The sequence below is a fragment of the Poecilia reticulata genome, linkage group LG16 (genome assembly GCF_000633615.1).
Source record: "Poecilia reticulata strain Guanapo linkage group LG16, Guppy_female_1.0+MT, whole genome shotgun sequence".
In the NCBI taxonomy this organism is placed as follows: Eukaryota; Metazoa; Chordata; class Actinopteri; order Cyprinodontiformes; family Poeciliidae; genus Poecilia; species Poecilia reticulata.
Window position 1 is genome coordinate 28,362,820 of NC_024346.1, and position 16,119 is coordinate 28,378,938.

The 16,119-nt window shown below is 39.8% G+C and overlaps 1 protein-coding gene across 1 annotated transcript; it reads right to left on the reverse strand.

Annotated features, from left to right (window-relative positions):
* Nucleotides 1-840: 840 nt before the first annotated feature.
* Nucleotides 841-14,144, reverse strand: dpys (dihydropyrimidinase). Its single transcript, XM_008431813.2, has 9 exons — nucleotides 13,506-14,144; nucleotides 11,928-12,086; nucleotides 11,639-11,818; nucleotides 9,924-10,113; nucleotides 8,645-8,801; nucleotides 7,621-7,762; nucleotides 6,309-6,451; nucleotides 1,913-2,120; nucleotides 841-1,335 (listed from the first exon to the last, which is right to left on the reverse strand). The coding sequence occupies exons 1-9, from the start codon at nucleotides 13,755-13,757 to the stop codon at nucleotides 1,276-1,278; spliced, it is 1,491 nt and encodes a 496-aa protein (XP_008430035.1). The 5' UTR covers nucleotides 13,758-14,144; the 3' UTR covers nucleotides 841-1,275.
* Between the last annotated feature and the right edge of the window lie 1,975 nt (nucleotides 14,145-16,119).

Genomic DNA, 16,119 nt, shown 5'->3' on the forward strand with positions numbered 1-16,119 from the left:
TACTTGCAATATAAACTAGAGTAAAAATACTTGGTAGATATTGCGTTTTTGCAGTGAGGCGATTGGCCAGGTCACCGCGAAATGTCCCACAGCTTCCAATGGCCAGTCCGCCCATGCCAGAGAGGACTGGTTTCATAGAACCTCTTCATGTAACTTAAAGAAAAATGAAAATGTTTTGCTATATTTTTATCTGTTTGTTTGAATTAAAACAGCAAATCATGGTCGTGTGTTTATGCTGACTAAAGGAGCACAGCTGGTTACATCATCCGGAGCGAGGTGCTGATGTCTCGTAGAAATGTGCTACGGTACAGTAAAAATTCATAAACCACTGCTTCCCTCATCAAGCATTGTACTGCCAGAAACGAGAGGAAGGAAGTAGCATTTGCTCAAGCATGAGTAGACCTTCTGTGAGTCACACGCCGCCACTGACCCGTGTAGCAACCTGATAAGCTCACGCTGTGTCCTAACTGGCCCTGTGGCATAAAACCACGGCTGCACGCCAAGCCCAATGGGAAGCGGGCGCATGATGCTCAGTGACGGCTGCAGACCTTTTTTATTTATTTTTTACTACTAAAATGAGAGAATGCATCTCCATACATGGGCATAGACGTAGCGCATGGGGCCGGCTCAGATCCTGCTTGATCAGCACACGCAGCCCGTCTGGGTCAATCAAGTAAATCTGAACACTTTCATGCACATGTCTGTGTGTTTTTCATGAATATTTCATCAAATGAAAAGATGCTTTCGGGTGAGAAAAATCAATCCCGTTGCCAATGGCAACAAGCACTGGGGAGAAATGGGGATTAAAGATTAAGGAAACTGGCATAAAAGAAGCAAATGCAAGTTCACATCTAGATGCAGTTTTATTGCACAACTACCACGATATGGAGGGTATGAATGGTACAATTTGTTTTCCAAGCCTTTTATAAACATGAAATGATGCTAAAACTTATCACTTTGAAATATTTTACATGACTGCATAACATAAACATGAAAGCTAAAAACATTTAGTGGGTTCTACTGACCAGCCCGTTGAGCAGATCCGTCCTGAAAGCCTGACACAGCTGAAGAAACGTACCACAGTTTTATCTTCCAGCAGAAAGCTGAACGAGGTGTTGAGCAAATCCTCCACTATTACTGCAATAGATTAACTTTAAACGTCTAAAACTGTCATATCTATAAGAAACGTCCCTTGTTTACTGCTTTGATAGCATCTTGGTCATACTGCAGGGACACAGCTGGACCTCCAGAAAGACTTTCATGTTCTCGGTCAGTTCAAACAGAGATGACTTTGCCTTCATAGGGCTTTCTGATCACAGCTGCAGGTCTGCCCACCTGCAGGCGACACACAAAGCCAAAAGAAAGGTTAAGTCTCTGTTGTGCAGCTCGGTGAATCCGCCAGTAGCTGTGTTTCTATTGACCATAAAATAACACAGTTTGACATTTCAGAAACCTAGTTTTTTGATAAAGTGTTTTGGCGTTAGGAGGAAGTGAGGTCTGTTTGGTCGCCACTTGCAACGGCAACACTTTTTTCGCATCACACAAGTCATGTGATCAACAACTGGACTGGATGACGACAATCAGTAGTTGGAGGATGATTATCACACTAGCAAACTTATTCACGTGTGATTTTTAAATGTGTTTCTTATTTAACGGAAACTCTGCAATTGCAAAATGTTATTTTTTCGACATTAGCTGAATAGTTTTTTTTTTGTTTTTAAAGGGAACGCAGCTAGTGACAGCTAAATAAAATTATGTGGGAATAACTGGTGCAGAGAAGTTTTAGATTACCCAAATCAAACTTTCAGCAGGATGTAGTAAGCAGGCAGTGACTGATGAATTATTTGGATGTTGAGGTATATATTTAACCGTACGCTGTGCTGCATTGAAATCGATGCGTACATTGACTCACCTGGTCTCTCTGCCTGATTCTTTTGTAAACGAACTCGGAGAACGGTCCTCTGTGAATGAACTTGCCCTGACCCAGTGAGACGTGGAGCTGCCCGTCCTCATAAACCACTTTCCCTCTGGAGATGGTGACTATGGGGACGCCGTGGCACTCCATGCCCTCAAAGATGTTGTAGTCCACAGCTTGGTGGTGGGTCTTGGCTGATATCCTCCTGCAGAGTCCCAAACATCAGAACTTTTCAGTAATTGGCCGCAGCTGACTGAGGAAAGATCTTCAGTGAGACTGACTGAGTCAGACAGCAATCACTAAGGTTTAACGTTCATGACTTTTTTTTTTTCTCTTACAGACAGCATAGCCGAAGCCTCTTTCTATCAGTTAAAAGCATTTCAACATGTATTTGTTTCTTAATACATAACTGTCCCATCAGTTCAAAGCCTACTGGAGTATTTTCACATCACAATGCTAAAATGTGAATCTGGATATTGAGTGTGGTATGAGTTGCATAAAAATATGGAATGAGTATTTTTCATTTTTTACCAAAGCAAATTAAAAAATGCAGCCATTACATAAAAAAGTAAAAACATAATAATTTATGCAAAATCAGAACTCGTGAACTTCTTTACAATATAAGTGGATTTATTTTCCACAACCACTGCATTTCTTTCTTAGTAATATCATATGGGTGATCCCATAGTTGTGTAATACAATTTTAGCTGATCTTCTTTCAACCCACATCTTTATATTTATAAATTATATTTTGAAGTTTTTACAGGAGATCCCACAGATTTTCTGTCAGATTTAGTTCTGGACCATTAAAAACATACAATATCTCCATATAAACTAAGTTTGTTTGTTAATTTGATTGTATGTCTGGACTGAAAAGTATTCAGGATTCTAGCACCACAAAGTTTTCTTCAGATCCGCTTCGAGACAGTCCACTACAGGACTTCCTTCCTACATTTAAACCCAAAAATATTCAAACCCTGGGCAGATTTGTAAATTTCCATATACATTATATTCAACAATAAATGGAAAAATCTTCAACGGAATTATTTCAATCAAACCATTTCATCTTTTGGCATGTTTGCTGTGGTATCACAATGGGTTGATGATGACCATCATGGGTTGCCATCGCCCTAATTTTGTATTTCCCATAATTCTCCTTCAGAAACAAGAAGTGGACTCTGACTGGGCTACTTGGAAAGGTTAATATTATTTCCAGTTAGAAGAAATGTGTTGATAACAATAAAAGATTAGATTACACATAAATCTGTGTGACTTATGATTCCTTTTGGACTAAATTGTATCTTTTTAAAGAATCTTAGATAATGACTTAATAGATCTTCTAACTTCCCTTTTAAAATAAGTGTCACTGAAATTATTTTAATTGAATGCAGGTTGTTGTCCCCCCCGCCCCCTATAAGCTGCAGTAGTAAAACCTGAGCCACCAGCCTTACAATTTAAATGTTCTGGGTGAAGATTTACATTCTGGATTAGACGTGGATGCTATTTAGACAGGAAGTGTCAAACACTAACAGTCTAAGCAAAGCTGCCCGACGGTTGCAGCACACTGATGGCAGCGCCTTGCCAAGCTTTTAACACGGCCTGAGGAAACACAAGCAACACATCCATCATCTCCTAACAGCCAGAGGATTATCTAGAAGTGTGATTCAGTTTGAAATCCAAACACGTCTTCACCACAGACCACACTGACGCATCGATACTGTAATCCGGTATTGCTCAAGGAAGTTATTTTTTTCTTCTTTTTTTTTTTTTAAATTACAGTAATTTGTAAAAAATATTCATGAACTCCATATTATAAGTTAGTTTTGTCTTGACTTGTAAAGATCGTACGTATTTTGATTAAAGGATCCAGTTGGCTCTGGAGTTGTAGCTGAACGTATTTTGAAGCCCATTAGTTCGTCTTCCAGATGCTGGAGAATATCTCTCAGCAATAAACGCACTTCGCCGTACGCAGACTGATGCTGCCCTACAAATAAATCGCATCCAGTTGAAAGACCAGATCGGCATGGTAGAGTAACACGAGTCTGACTCGGTCTCTTCTTTAAATATGTCGTTTCCCTCCACCCACCCTCTGCCTTTCACGCGCCTCCAAAGTTCTCATTGATACCCAGAGCCGTGCAACACGGCCACCGTTGTGTGCGCTGACAAAAACAAGATGTGTCCTCATTACTCAAGCAGCTCAATTATGAGAAACGAGGCGACTCGAGCGAGCATCAGTTACGCAACCGTTTGCGGCGCCCGGTCCCACCGGATGTTGTTGAGGCGACGCTTGCGCTGGGGGCAATTAATTATGGCGTTTCACTGATGACTTCATGGCCACGGAGGTTGAACACGAGGCGAGCTCGTGGTTGGAACGCGTTATGACATCGCCACACAAGCTACGACTGGAAGGAGAGAGTGGAACCGAGAGAAGATAAACAGTTTAGCTCTTTGGTTTGACTACCGGGGATCCTTAAAGGGTCACACCTGTTTCCAAATGTAACCAGTGCATTCGTTTACAGCACATCAGAGGCGTGATGCCTTTTATTCCAGTTTACGTACAGTAAGCTATTACACTGTAAAAACAAAATCTTACCAAGCAATTTTGGTCTAGTTTCTAGTGCAAATATTAGTTGTATCGTATTTCAAGAGTACTAATTTACAAGTAACTTTTCAGCAAGATAATAGGAGCTTGTTTTAATAATGGTCCCTTAATATTGCTGGAAAAGTACTAGTTCTGAGAGAAATGATCTCAGTGGAACAAGACATTTTAACTTGTGTAATGTAGAGAAAATGTCTTGCTCCCCAGGCAGATCATTTTACTTATAACTAGTACATTTTCATCAGTATTAAAGGGGAGGTACTATTTGAAATGGGTTGAGCTTTACATAATGTTATATTATTCTCTCTTCAAAAACATACCTGGAGTGATGCCTGGATTTTTTTTCATGTGTATTTAGAAATCCTTTAATCTCCCATGGTAACCATTCAGCTCGTCAAAACAGGGTGGATCTAGCTCCGCCTGCTTGGCGAAGCTCCTCCTCTGAACTGTAGTTTCCAAGCTTACAAGCTTTCACTTCACAGAGCACTCCTCCCACCTACTCCCCCACTCAGCTCCTTCAGACTAGTCAGCAGCAATTAGCAAACACCTGATGGAACTGTGCATCTACTGAGCTCATTATAGGAGCTACTTCTCAGTGCAACACTAATAAAAAGTTGAAATGTTAGTAGAGGAGCCATGTTGTGATATGTTTCTGATGGCGGAGTTTCAAAAGGAGCAGGAGATTTTAAAGAGACAGAAGCCCAATTTCAAGGTAATACAAAGTAAAATTTCTTTTAAGTTATACAGTGTATTTTTATAATACTGAAGTAACAGTTGTGCTATAAAATGCCCTGAAAGTGTGTAATACTGCTACCCCTTTAAGGACTTAAGAAGAGCTCCCATTTCTTGCTGTAAGTTAGTTTTGTCATACTTCAAATCAACTATGATCTCTTCACTAGAAACTAGACCAAAACTACTTGGTAAGAGCTTGTGTTTTTGCAGTGTAGAGATAACCCCAGTGGGCTCAATTAAGATCCAACAACAAACGGAGCAAAGCACAGCCTCTCGTTATATAAGTCTGACACTACATATATGCCACTGGAATGCTTCCTGGCCCTCTGTGTCTGGATATTTTGCAATTGCTCCACAAAACAGCTACTGTTGGTTTTAAATCTGGAATCAGGGTGCAATAATAGAATCACTTCATTTGTTTTTCTTTCTTTTTTTAAACGCAGCATTGTGACATTCTAAGCTGGTTTCTGAAAATAATCTGAATACTGCATTCCATGCTGTATGACTGTTGGAGCGCCCACATGAAATATTTGTCACTTTTAGATGCTCACAGTTCCCCCCCAGGGCATCATCCCACTGATGAACTGCATATCTGACTTATGTAACAGTATTAAAATGCTTCTGTTGAAAACATAATTTCCTAAAAAAGAAAAAAAAAACAAACACTGCATCCCCCCTACAAATGAACCATTCCAACATTCAGCCGGATTCAGATGTAAATTTTCTTCTGCATTCATATGCAGCTGAAGATAAACGATGACATCCAGACTTCTGGATGATGCACATGCGTAATCAGCTTAGCATGTGTTAAGGTGGCACAACACGAAAGATAGGGGGCAACTAAAAAAAAGCACTCTATCTTTAAAGTGCATGCTTTCGAGTGTTACAATCCTGAATTGTTATCTTATTTATTCCGACACGTTGAAGTCACGCTTTTAAAACTCCCTGGTGTTCCAAGCAGCACTGTGTGCACTTCACCGCTGACAGAAGTGTTGGAATATTTCAGCTGTAACGCATGAGAACCTTGGGTTTTGAAGGTTTCCTGAGCGTGGGGCTCCTCACCTCGTCAGGTTGGGGTCCCACACCACCACGTCAGCGTCTGAGTTTTTGGCGATGCGACCTTTCTGCGGGTAGAAGTTGAAGATTTTTGCTGCGTTGCTGCTCGTGACGGCCACGAATCGATTCTCGTCCATTTTGCCGCTGTGCTAAAGGCGTGGAAGGACAGGGGGAAGAACGTGAGGGACCCACGGCGAATGACGACAATATATGGATTTAGCACACAATAGGTCAGCACTTAACTTTGCAAGCGGCAGCCCTCTCTTGCCAAAATATCATCTATAATTTGTGATTTGTAAGCACTGTTGCTCGTAGTAAATCTTTCTAGCCTGGCTGAAAACACTCCCCACAGCAACAGCAGGAGAACGCAGCGTCAGCAACTCTGCAGCAAATCTGCTGCTTTGTGACTATTACATTTTCTGATTGCAAGACAGAAAAAAAACAGAAATGTGCTTTTAACATTACTGTATGCAAAGAATACACACACGCACACAAGTTTGCATTTCTACCCCTATTAGTACTTTGCATTGACTTACATTTATTTTACAAACTGCATTTATGCCTAAAGAACATTTTTCCTAGTCATTACTAGTCTATTGCTAACCCTAACCTTACCCAAAACTTAATTCACACTGTACCTCTAAACTTAACAAGCAGAAGACGGTAGAACTGCAAAACTAGTGAGGACCCAGAAAATGTCCTCACTTCCACAAATGACCTCAATATGTCGGTGGTTCCCAATATGCAATATATGAAAGTACACACGCATGCACGCACGTGTGCACACACACACACACACACACACACACACACACACACACACAGTATCTATCCATCTTCACAGGGATTTTGTATTTGCTTCCATTCATCATTTATCAATTTCTATGGACTAACACCAACCTAACCTGAACTCAATTTACGTTAGCCCAAAAACGGCACAACATAATATGTTAGGTAAAATATTCCTTACAGTGTATCAAATACAAAGCCACACACAGAGATTAGGTTGTGACTATGTACATTTTGAGATTAGAGTTCCTTTTTTTTCCCTGTCACTTCACCATGTTGGAGTTGCATTTTAAATACATAGTTGCATAGTGTATATATTACATACATAGCTCTTATTCTGACACACCAGTGGACAATGGAGAGTAACACAGACTGTCATTCTGCACTGGCTGCTCCTAAACAAGGACAGTGTTCTTGAAAGCATGTACATGCCACTTGAATTTTTTTCACATTTGCTTAAATCTGTTTATTGTTTTGTCTCCGAGCTGTTTAGTGTCTCACACAGAGCAGATGTTTGATGCAGACCTACCACTCCTTTCTCCCAGATGACAGACATCCTGTCTTCCACTCCATTCACTCCGTTCGGGATCTTGGTGAAGTCGTCTTTGCCCAGGGCCTTCTGGCACACAGAAAAGGTGCAGTTGTCCGTTCCCGTCACACTCAAATCATCACTAAACACAAAATTATAAAATAAGAACTTTCATATTTTAAATCTGCTAAATTCTAGAGGTATGACTTAAAAATTAAAAAGTAAAAAATGTAGATATTGTGAAAGAATTCCATACCTTTAGAAAGTGAAACTCAATTTATATAGATTACATATGGTGATATATTACAAGTTTTTATTTCTCATAATCCTGATCATTACAGTTTGCAGGGAATGACCACCTGAAGTTCTCTTAAAATTTTTATATTGTGAAAAAGTTAAATATAAGTCTTGGTATCGCACCCTAATCAGCTAGTTGACTTCAAACTCCTTCAATGCACTGAAAAAAGAAAATGGGCAATCCAACTAAAACAATGAGTAAATTTGTTCCAAGTAACCAAATCAAGTTTATCCAAGTAAATATATTATGTTTATAAATTGTCATGTTAAACAAATGTAAATAAAGTATCTTTGTCAGACTTGATTTGTTATATATAATCGAATTAACTCAACTTTTTTTTAAAGTTGGAGCTCCATTATCTTTTTTCAGCCTGGGACAGTTTGCTGCAGTCTTCAGAAGAGCCACTAAGCACAGATGAATCCTATATTTGGGCTGCAAGTGTCTTACCTGGATTAAGGAGAAAAAAATGGAGCTATTGGTTGGTGGTTCAATGTGAGCTTTATACATGAAAGTGAAATTTGCATTTCATTTGGAAATCTAGTTCCTGGACTTCGATTACATCTCAGCAGAACAACAAGCTAATCGCCTCCATGCCACATGCCACAATGATGCAGCATTTATGTAATGCATGAGTTTCACTCATGCATTACATTGTAATTTCTTTAAGATGCACCTATATGCTACAAGCTAAATTGCTTGGCACATTTTGTCTTCATGTTGACCTACTTGGCCAAGAGGTCCATGAGGTACGCCGGGGTGCTGGGATCAGGTCTAAGAGGAGGACCCATGACAAAACCAGCAGCATGGGCCCAGTCTTTGTGCCAGTAGTGGGTCCCATCAGTGCCTAAACCAGCTGCAATTGGCTCACCGAACACCACACGGCCTTTAAAACAGTCAACAAATAAAAAAAGACACATTTCAATTACAACAGAACATCGTTTATTCACATTTTCTATTTGAGCTCTTTGTCATCATCAGATCTGTGGATTGGATTATGATCAGATCTCCACCCCAGCTAGAGCTGTGAGTCAGTTTGTTCATATCATATCGTACACAGATTAGCATTTTGTCCACACTCCATGTCAGTGGATGACAGAAATGCTCCTTTTGTTGTTTTACATAAATATTTTGTTTTAGCGTTGATTTTTTTTCTCTCCCAAGTTTATTATTTTAAAACAGGACATTGCATGTTAATTAACATTCACATAAAAATACATGAGATTATAGCCAAGTGGCTAATTTCCATCACTAGTCCCATTGGCAGGTTTATGTATATTGTGTTAAATTAGAAAAAGCAGGCTTAGACTACTACACAAATTTAAAAAAAACTCTTCAAAAAGGAGAAAAGGGGGTAACTGTAGCATATAATGGTTCAATAGTTTTCACTTTAGGCTGATAAGTTGAATAGTGTTAGTATAAACGCACTAAAAATTGTTGTATACAGTGACTAAAAATATTTGAAAAAATAAAGTTTTCATGACTAGACAAATTGGTGTCCTAGACCACTGTGACAAACAGACCTAATGTTAACTACAATAGCGAGGGAGAGAGAAGTAGTTCACTTATGCTAGCTTGACTTTGACAACCTTAACATGTAGATGTGCTGCAGAATTTGTTTCGGTGCAGCTAAAAAAACAAAGAAATTAAGGTGACAAACATATCAACTCTCACATCAGTAGAGCTGGCGTTTAAATTAGCTAATTAACCACCACTGTGTTCAGAAGATCACTTATTAATAACAAAATAAACATGAAGCCTGAAAACATGATGCTGTAAAGGAGTGTTCTCCTCTAAGTTTGAAAAGTTTGCATGTTTTTTAGAGATGAATTTTGATGCCGTTAGTCAGTTGCTATGGTAGCAAGTTTGTGTGTAGCGTAGCCGACACAGATGCGAATTGTTGTTCGCATCTGCAAAATTTCTGAATGCAAACAACATGCAACATGTCTATGGTTTGCGGCCCCTGCCTAGTCTAGACACGCCCCTGGTGGCAGTAGCCCCCACTCACCGTCCCTGCGTGCATCAGCCACCACCTTGGCAGCAGATTTGCTCATGACATGAACCACGTAGAGCGGGCAGTTGACAGCGTGGGCGATGGTGATCGCTCGCTGCGTGGCCTCGGCCTCCACCTCCTCTGGCCGGCAGAGTTCATGACCTTCAGGCCCCCTGATTCCCATGGACAGCATCTTCTTGGCCCCCTGTGGGGTCCCAGCATAGAACAGACACAATAAAGGCAGGATGAAGGGCAAAAGAAAAGCAGGGCCTTCTGAAAGTGTTTATAACGCAAGAGCTTTGGCTTATACTATGTCCAACCACAAACCTTTATGTTCATTGTTAGGATTTTATGTGACAGATCAACACAACGTAGAGCATAATTGTAAAGTGGAAGAAAATGATGCATAATTTTACATTTTTGTTTGTGTTTGGCTCCAGTAACTCTGATATCCCAAATACACAAACCCAATGCAACCAAAAGTCACCAAATTAGTGATTGAATCCAAGTTGAGTGTAATTTGAAGTCTTGATAAAACTGCAACCATTTTCCTTCTGATTCACAACAACTTTGTGTTTTTTATCTGTCAGATTAAATTCTAATTAAACACATTGAAGTTGTTGTTTGTGGAGAAATCAAAGTAACTGGCACTTTATTTTTTTTTTTCATTATGCAAAGTATAGCATGAATAATAATTTTGGATTTAAAATCCGAATTCCAAAAAACTATTGATCATAAAAGCTCATCAAAATTCTGCTCGGCAGTAAAAATGCATTTCCTCTTCACCGTTATGCAGGCAGCTTCTCTAGCATTTGCTTCCCCCTAGTGGTGATTTGGTAAAAAAACAGGATCCAAACGACCCTGTTCAGATCTCTTCAACAAGACGCAGGTTCTGGTTCTGATGCAAATCAGTTTTCTCTCAAAGTGATAAAGTTAGAATAAAGGCAGTTGAAATGTCTTAACGACCCACAAAAAATAACTTGGATAATTTTTATTTAGCTGTTTTTCTGGGTGCTTTTATTGTTTGTGTATCCTTTCACGCAGAAGATTCAATGCTATGCAGAAATCAGACTTTTGTAAATTTAGCTAAATTTTCCACTATAGTTTCTTGCCTAGTTTTCTCTACAGTTGAAACCATTACGGTCAAACATTAACTCACAGCTACATCTGGCCTTGCATGTATGACGTTGGATGTATTAGGACCGTTGTAGATGGAGGAAAAAAAAAAGGAGTAAACGCAGAAATATTTAGATTAATTTCAGAAATGTCCTAAAAATATACAAAGAAATTTTTGCGTTTGAAAAATCAAAAACTGGTCAAACTTTTGACTTTTCTAACTAGGGAATTTCTCTCTTCTTTTTTTTTTTTTTCCTAGAAAATTTCAGGGATTTTTTTGGCAGAAATGAACTCCTTTTTAAAAAATGTTTCCATCTACATTGACCCTAACACACAGCCGTATTGTTGTCCTTGCACTCGAATCACTTTCAGAAGTCAGTGATGGAGTGATGAGCCTCATGTAAAATCAGCTCTAGTGTTTAAGTTCATATTGTTATGGGAAAGATTTTTATTATGGAGTCTAACATAGTGGAAGTAAGAGTGAAAACACTGTTTTTTATTTTACGAGAAACTGCATTTTAAGATTGGACAAAAATCCCCTATAAAAATAATTGGAACAGGAAAATACTATAACTTCTTGGAACAAATGGCAAGTTTTTAAAAATGATACAAACCTCTGCGATCAAATCCCCATTTTCAGCATGCACTTGGGCTATAGCTCCAATCTCTTTACATTGGGCGAAGGCGGCGTATAGCTCAGAGTCCTGAAGCATAAACACATCCTTATAGGCCATGAACATCTTGAAGGAGTTCACTCCTTTTTCTTTGGCCAGAGTTTCCATCTCTGTCTTGACCTGCATTTTATTTAAAAGAAATGCAACAGCTCAGAGAAAACAGCAGGACATTTGGAGTTTTGCCTCGTTTGACAAAAAGTAATGCATCAGCAGGAGTCTGTGCCTTCACCTCATCGCTCCACCACGTGACTGCGACATGCAGAGAGTAGTCACAGCAAACTTTGGCATCGGCTGTCCTACGCCAAGCATCGTAGGCCTCCAGGAGAGACTTCCCCTTTTGGGGGATGACGAAGTCCAAGATCATTGTGGTCCCTCCGGCCAGAGCGGCCTGAGGGGAGGCAAACGTTACCACAGAGGAGGAAGTTAGTGAACAAGAGTAGCTACACTCAGGAGATGCATCGGTCACAAAATATCTGATCCCTTCACTTTGTTCTGCCGAGGATCTGATACTGGAAAAGAAACAATCTGACCCTTTGTATGTCACATCACATTCCTTAGAGCGTGGTCCATTCCACAATGAGAGACTTTAAAACAACCTATGTGCGTGTTAACGCCTGTAAAGCTCGTCCACAAACAGACAGTTGGTAGCCTATTATCGCTTTTATTTAGTTGATTTTACTGTAAAAATAGTCGCATGGTGTTTCCGTGGTCGGCTGCACAGACAAGGATGGAAACCAAACTTATTCCAACGTAAACATTTCCTTGAGGAAAGAAGAGGATAGCAGCCATTAATCAGACTAACAAACTCTTTGCTGATTTGAAGTAAAACCTTTTTTACAGGTTAAGAAGATTAACGTTCATATATTTCATAAGTGAGCTTGGTAAGATCCAATCAAATGTTGCATTATAGAAAAGGTACGCATCTAATCATTAGTAACCATGGAGAAAACGCCCCAACATCATGTAGCCTTCCATGTACGAACAAAACTGGTTAACATCAAGACTTTTGTATGCTTTTAAGTCTGCACCAGTGTAAGAGAAAACCCTGTTTATTATATAGTGGAATAAATCATGTAGCACAAATTCAGGGAGTTTGTTGATTTGATTAAATCAACAAACTCATCAGGAGAGTGAAGGCATGGGGCGGTTTCTAAGCTAGCTACTTCCAACTTTTTTAAATTGTAACTAAAATGATGATTAAACTGTCATTGTGACAATATAATATGAGTAATCTGTGAAAAGATCGAGCTCCTCCACTTCCTCCCAGCAGTACTATTACTGTCTGAAGAAAAGCAGCAGTCCAGGTCTTGGCGACATCATGTGCATGCTGCCCAATATGCTAATGGGAGACAAACAACTCACCCTTCCAGGAAAACTGTTAATCCTCTGTTGCTGGTAGCCATGCTAGCTGGCCTTAGCATTTATAGCAGACGCCACAGTGGTAAACTAGTTGTTGCATAGCACAGATGGAGGGGAAAATGGTCAGCAGCATATACATGAGAGGGATTGACGGCACTAAGACCCTCCTCCGGGCTCTGATTGGTTGTTCCTGACAGAGCTGTGTATTGGTGCAGCAAGACCATAAAGGGTAAGGCAAGCTTTATTTATTTTTTTAAATTCTGATTACTTGTTTCATATACTGTCACAACATAATGATAGTTTGAACAAATGTAAAAAAAAACTAATTATAAAAGTTTTTTTAATAAAAGTTACATATTGTAGTTATAAGGAGGAGCTGAGTTTTTTGGGGCGTTGCATGCCCATCTTTATTTCTCTGGTTGTGTGTAATAATGATCCAATACTGCACCTTGGTCCCGATGTGGAAATCGTCCACAGCCTTGGTCCCCATGAATGCCAGCTCCATGTGTGTGTGCGTGTCTATCCCACCCGGGATCACCAGCTTGTCTGTGGCATTAATCACCCGCACTCCGGCTGGGATTTGCAGGTTCGGCCCAACTTCCAATATTTTCCCATTTTCGATGTAAACGTCACTGATGACGGAACAGTCCTCATTTACAACTTTCCCCCCTTTGATCAGGATCTTGCCGGGTTCTGCCATTCCTGCTGCAGGCGGCCAGGTGCTGCTGCTGCTGCTGCTGCTGTTGCTGCTGCTGTTGTTGCTGCTCACTGTTTGCAATGAGCAGCAGGGACAGGGTTTGTGCAAACTGAACTCTGCTCTGTTCTGTTTGTGTGCATAAGGTGAAAGTTCACCTGTCTAATGCAACAAAAGTGATGTATTTTCTTTAACTTCCTTAGATCTGTTAATCTTTCCATAAGTCAATGTATTTTAATCACTTTTGCATGATGCATATCTATATATTCATTGACCTAATGCAGTTCGTCTCCTTTCTGAATTTCTAAAATTCTTCTTAAAATGTATTTTTTAAAATGTGTCCGTATCACTTTATCTAAGCATTAATCTCTTTAGCATAGTTCTGGACATGCATTGAGTCGGTCTGTTCCTCCTCAGCCTGGTTTGACTTTTATAAGAAACTTATTAAAGACAGGATGTTATGACAAGGTGAGAACGAGGCCAGCATTCCTCTCCTATTCCAAACTCCAAAGTTGTACCGCTGTAAACCAGTAACCAGGATTTGTTTTTAGTCCACCTGTTTCAGGATCAGCTCTCTGTCCTTGTGTTTGTTGATTAATCAATCAAACGTCATTTTACTCTAAAATATTATCCAACGCTCATCAGGCTGTGTCCAACTTTTGGTTTCCTGAAATTCATCAACTATCATACCACCAGTCAATGTGAAATGGTGAAAACAACTTGACTAGGAACACAAACTGTTTGTAATGCATCTAAAGCAGAAAAAAAGAACTTGATTATTATTTCACATTGTTCCTCAGCAAACTATAAAACAGTCATTACCTGGTTGGTGTCAGGACGTCTGGGGAACTACTGAAATTAGAAAGTACAATGGTGGGTCATTAGGGGTCTAATAATTAACTTTTCCAATTCAACCCCTCTGGAGGTTGAGTTCCTCTGTGTGCGTGTGTGTGTGTGACCTCAAGCAGCCGTTGTCAACACTGCTGTTGCATCTAGCAGCAAAAAAACAAACAATCTTACACAGTAGAGCCATTGAACGTACTTTTATTTGACCTCTTACCTGGTAAAGTTTTAAGGCTTATTTGTGGAATATTTCACACTAAAATATTCAGCTTGTTTAATTGTGTTTAATTACTGAAAAAAGACAAAGCAAATATTATCAAAATAAAGATGAAAAAAAAACGACTGCAGCTGCTGACAGGCAGAAGAAACTCATTGTCTCGTGTTTTGCAGGGACTGCTCCCTCACACACAGTGTGACATCACCTCTACTTTATGTTACAGGCAATTAAAAAAGAAGGCAAGAATTAAAAAAAATACTTTTAACACTGTTAAGACTTTTTATTTTTTCTCTGTTTTCGTAAAAGGCGTAATGGGTCCAGAAATGTCTGGAGACGGGACAGGTTCAGAACGTATCCGCATTAAAAATCTTTATTATTCATAATTAACCCTGACATGAAAATCAATCAGCATCTTATTCTAACTCAACAGATTCCTGCTGCAATAGCAGTAATACAAATATTACTTCATATTCCAATAAATGATTCAGTCTGCTTGCTTGCTTGTTTGACTGTCTGTTGTCAATATCTGTCGATAAAGAGAAACAGCGAGGCTCTAATAATACCGCGATCCCTCTGGAGCGTGCAGACGCCTCTCTTTCATGAAGCCTTGCTAGCCACCGGGAGAGATTAATATTTTAACTGCAGTAGATTTGTTGTCTGCGGCGCATCAGTCCAGGCAACTTCCGCTCATCCATTAGCGCATTACCGAAACAAGACACATTGGAGGGAGACAAAGACGCATGCGGCGGCAAGATAAGCGCGCGCACCGGGCTTAGAAACACCTAACCTTCACAGCCGCAATAAACAATAACATGTGACTTAAGAGGATTTACATAAGATGAGAGGAGTAATCAGAGGGAGCAGAAAAAAAAACCCAACGAGGCAGCAATGGCATCTCCTGAAAAGTCCCAGCATTGCTGACTGAGGGAAAGTTGTGTTTCTGCTGGATTTGGAGGAAAGCCGCTGTTATCGTTTTTATTTCTGCCACACGCTAACATAGATGTCACTTTCTTTTTTATTTATTTCTTTTTATTTTTTCCACGTTTTTTTGCAGCAAAGTGAATTTTGACGAGCGTGGAAAACTGTGGCGTCGGAAAGGCAAGGCGTGCAGCGAAAAGTGACATGAGATCATCCTGCAGCAGATTATCAGAGCTTTCTGCTCAGGCAGCCAGAGGATCGTTTACTGGGTTTGGGCTCAGATTCACGCCGTCTTCTGCATTCACTGCAGATTAAAAATAAATAAATAAATCAAGTTCACATGGCATTCATGTTCGACAGTATTCACATCTCCTGTACTTTTATAGATAC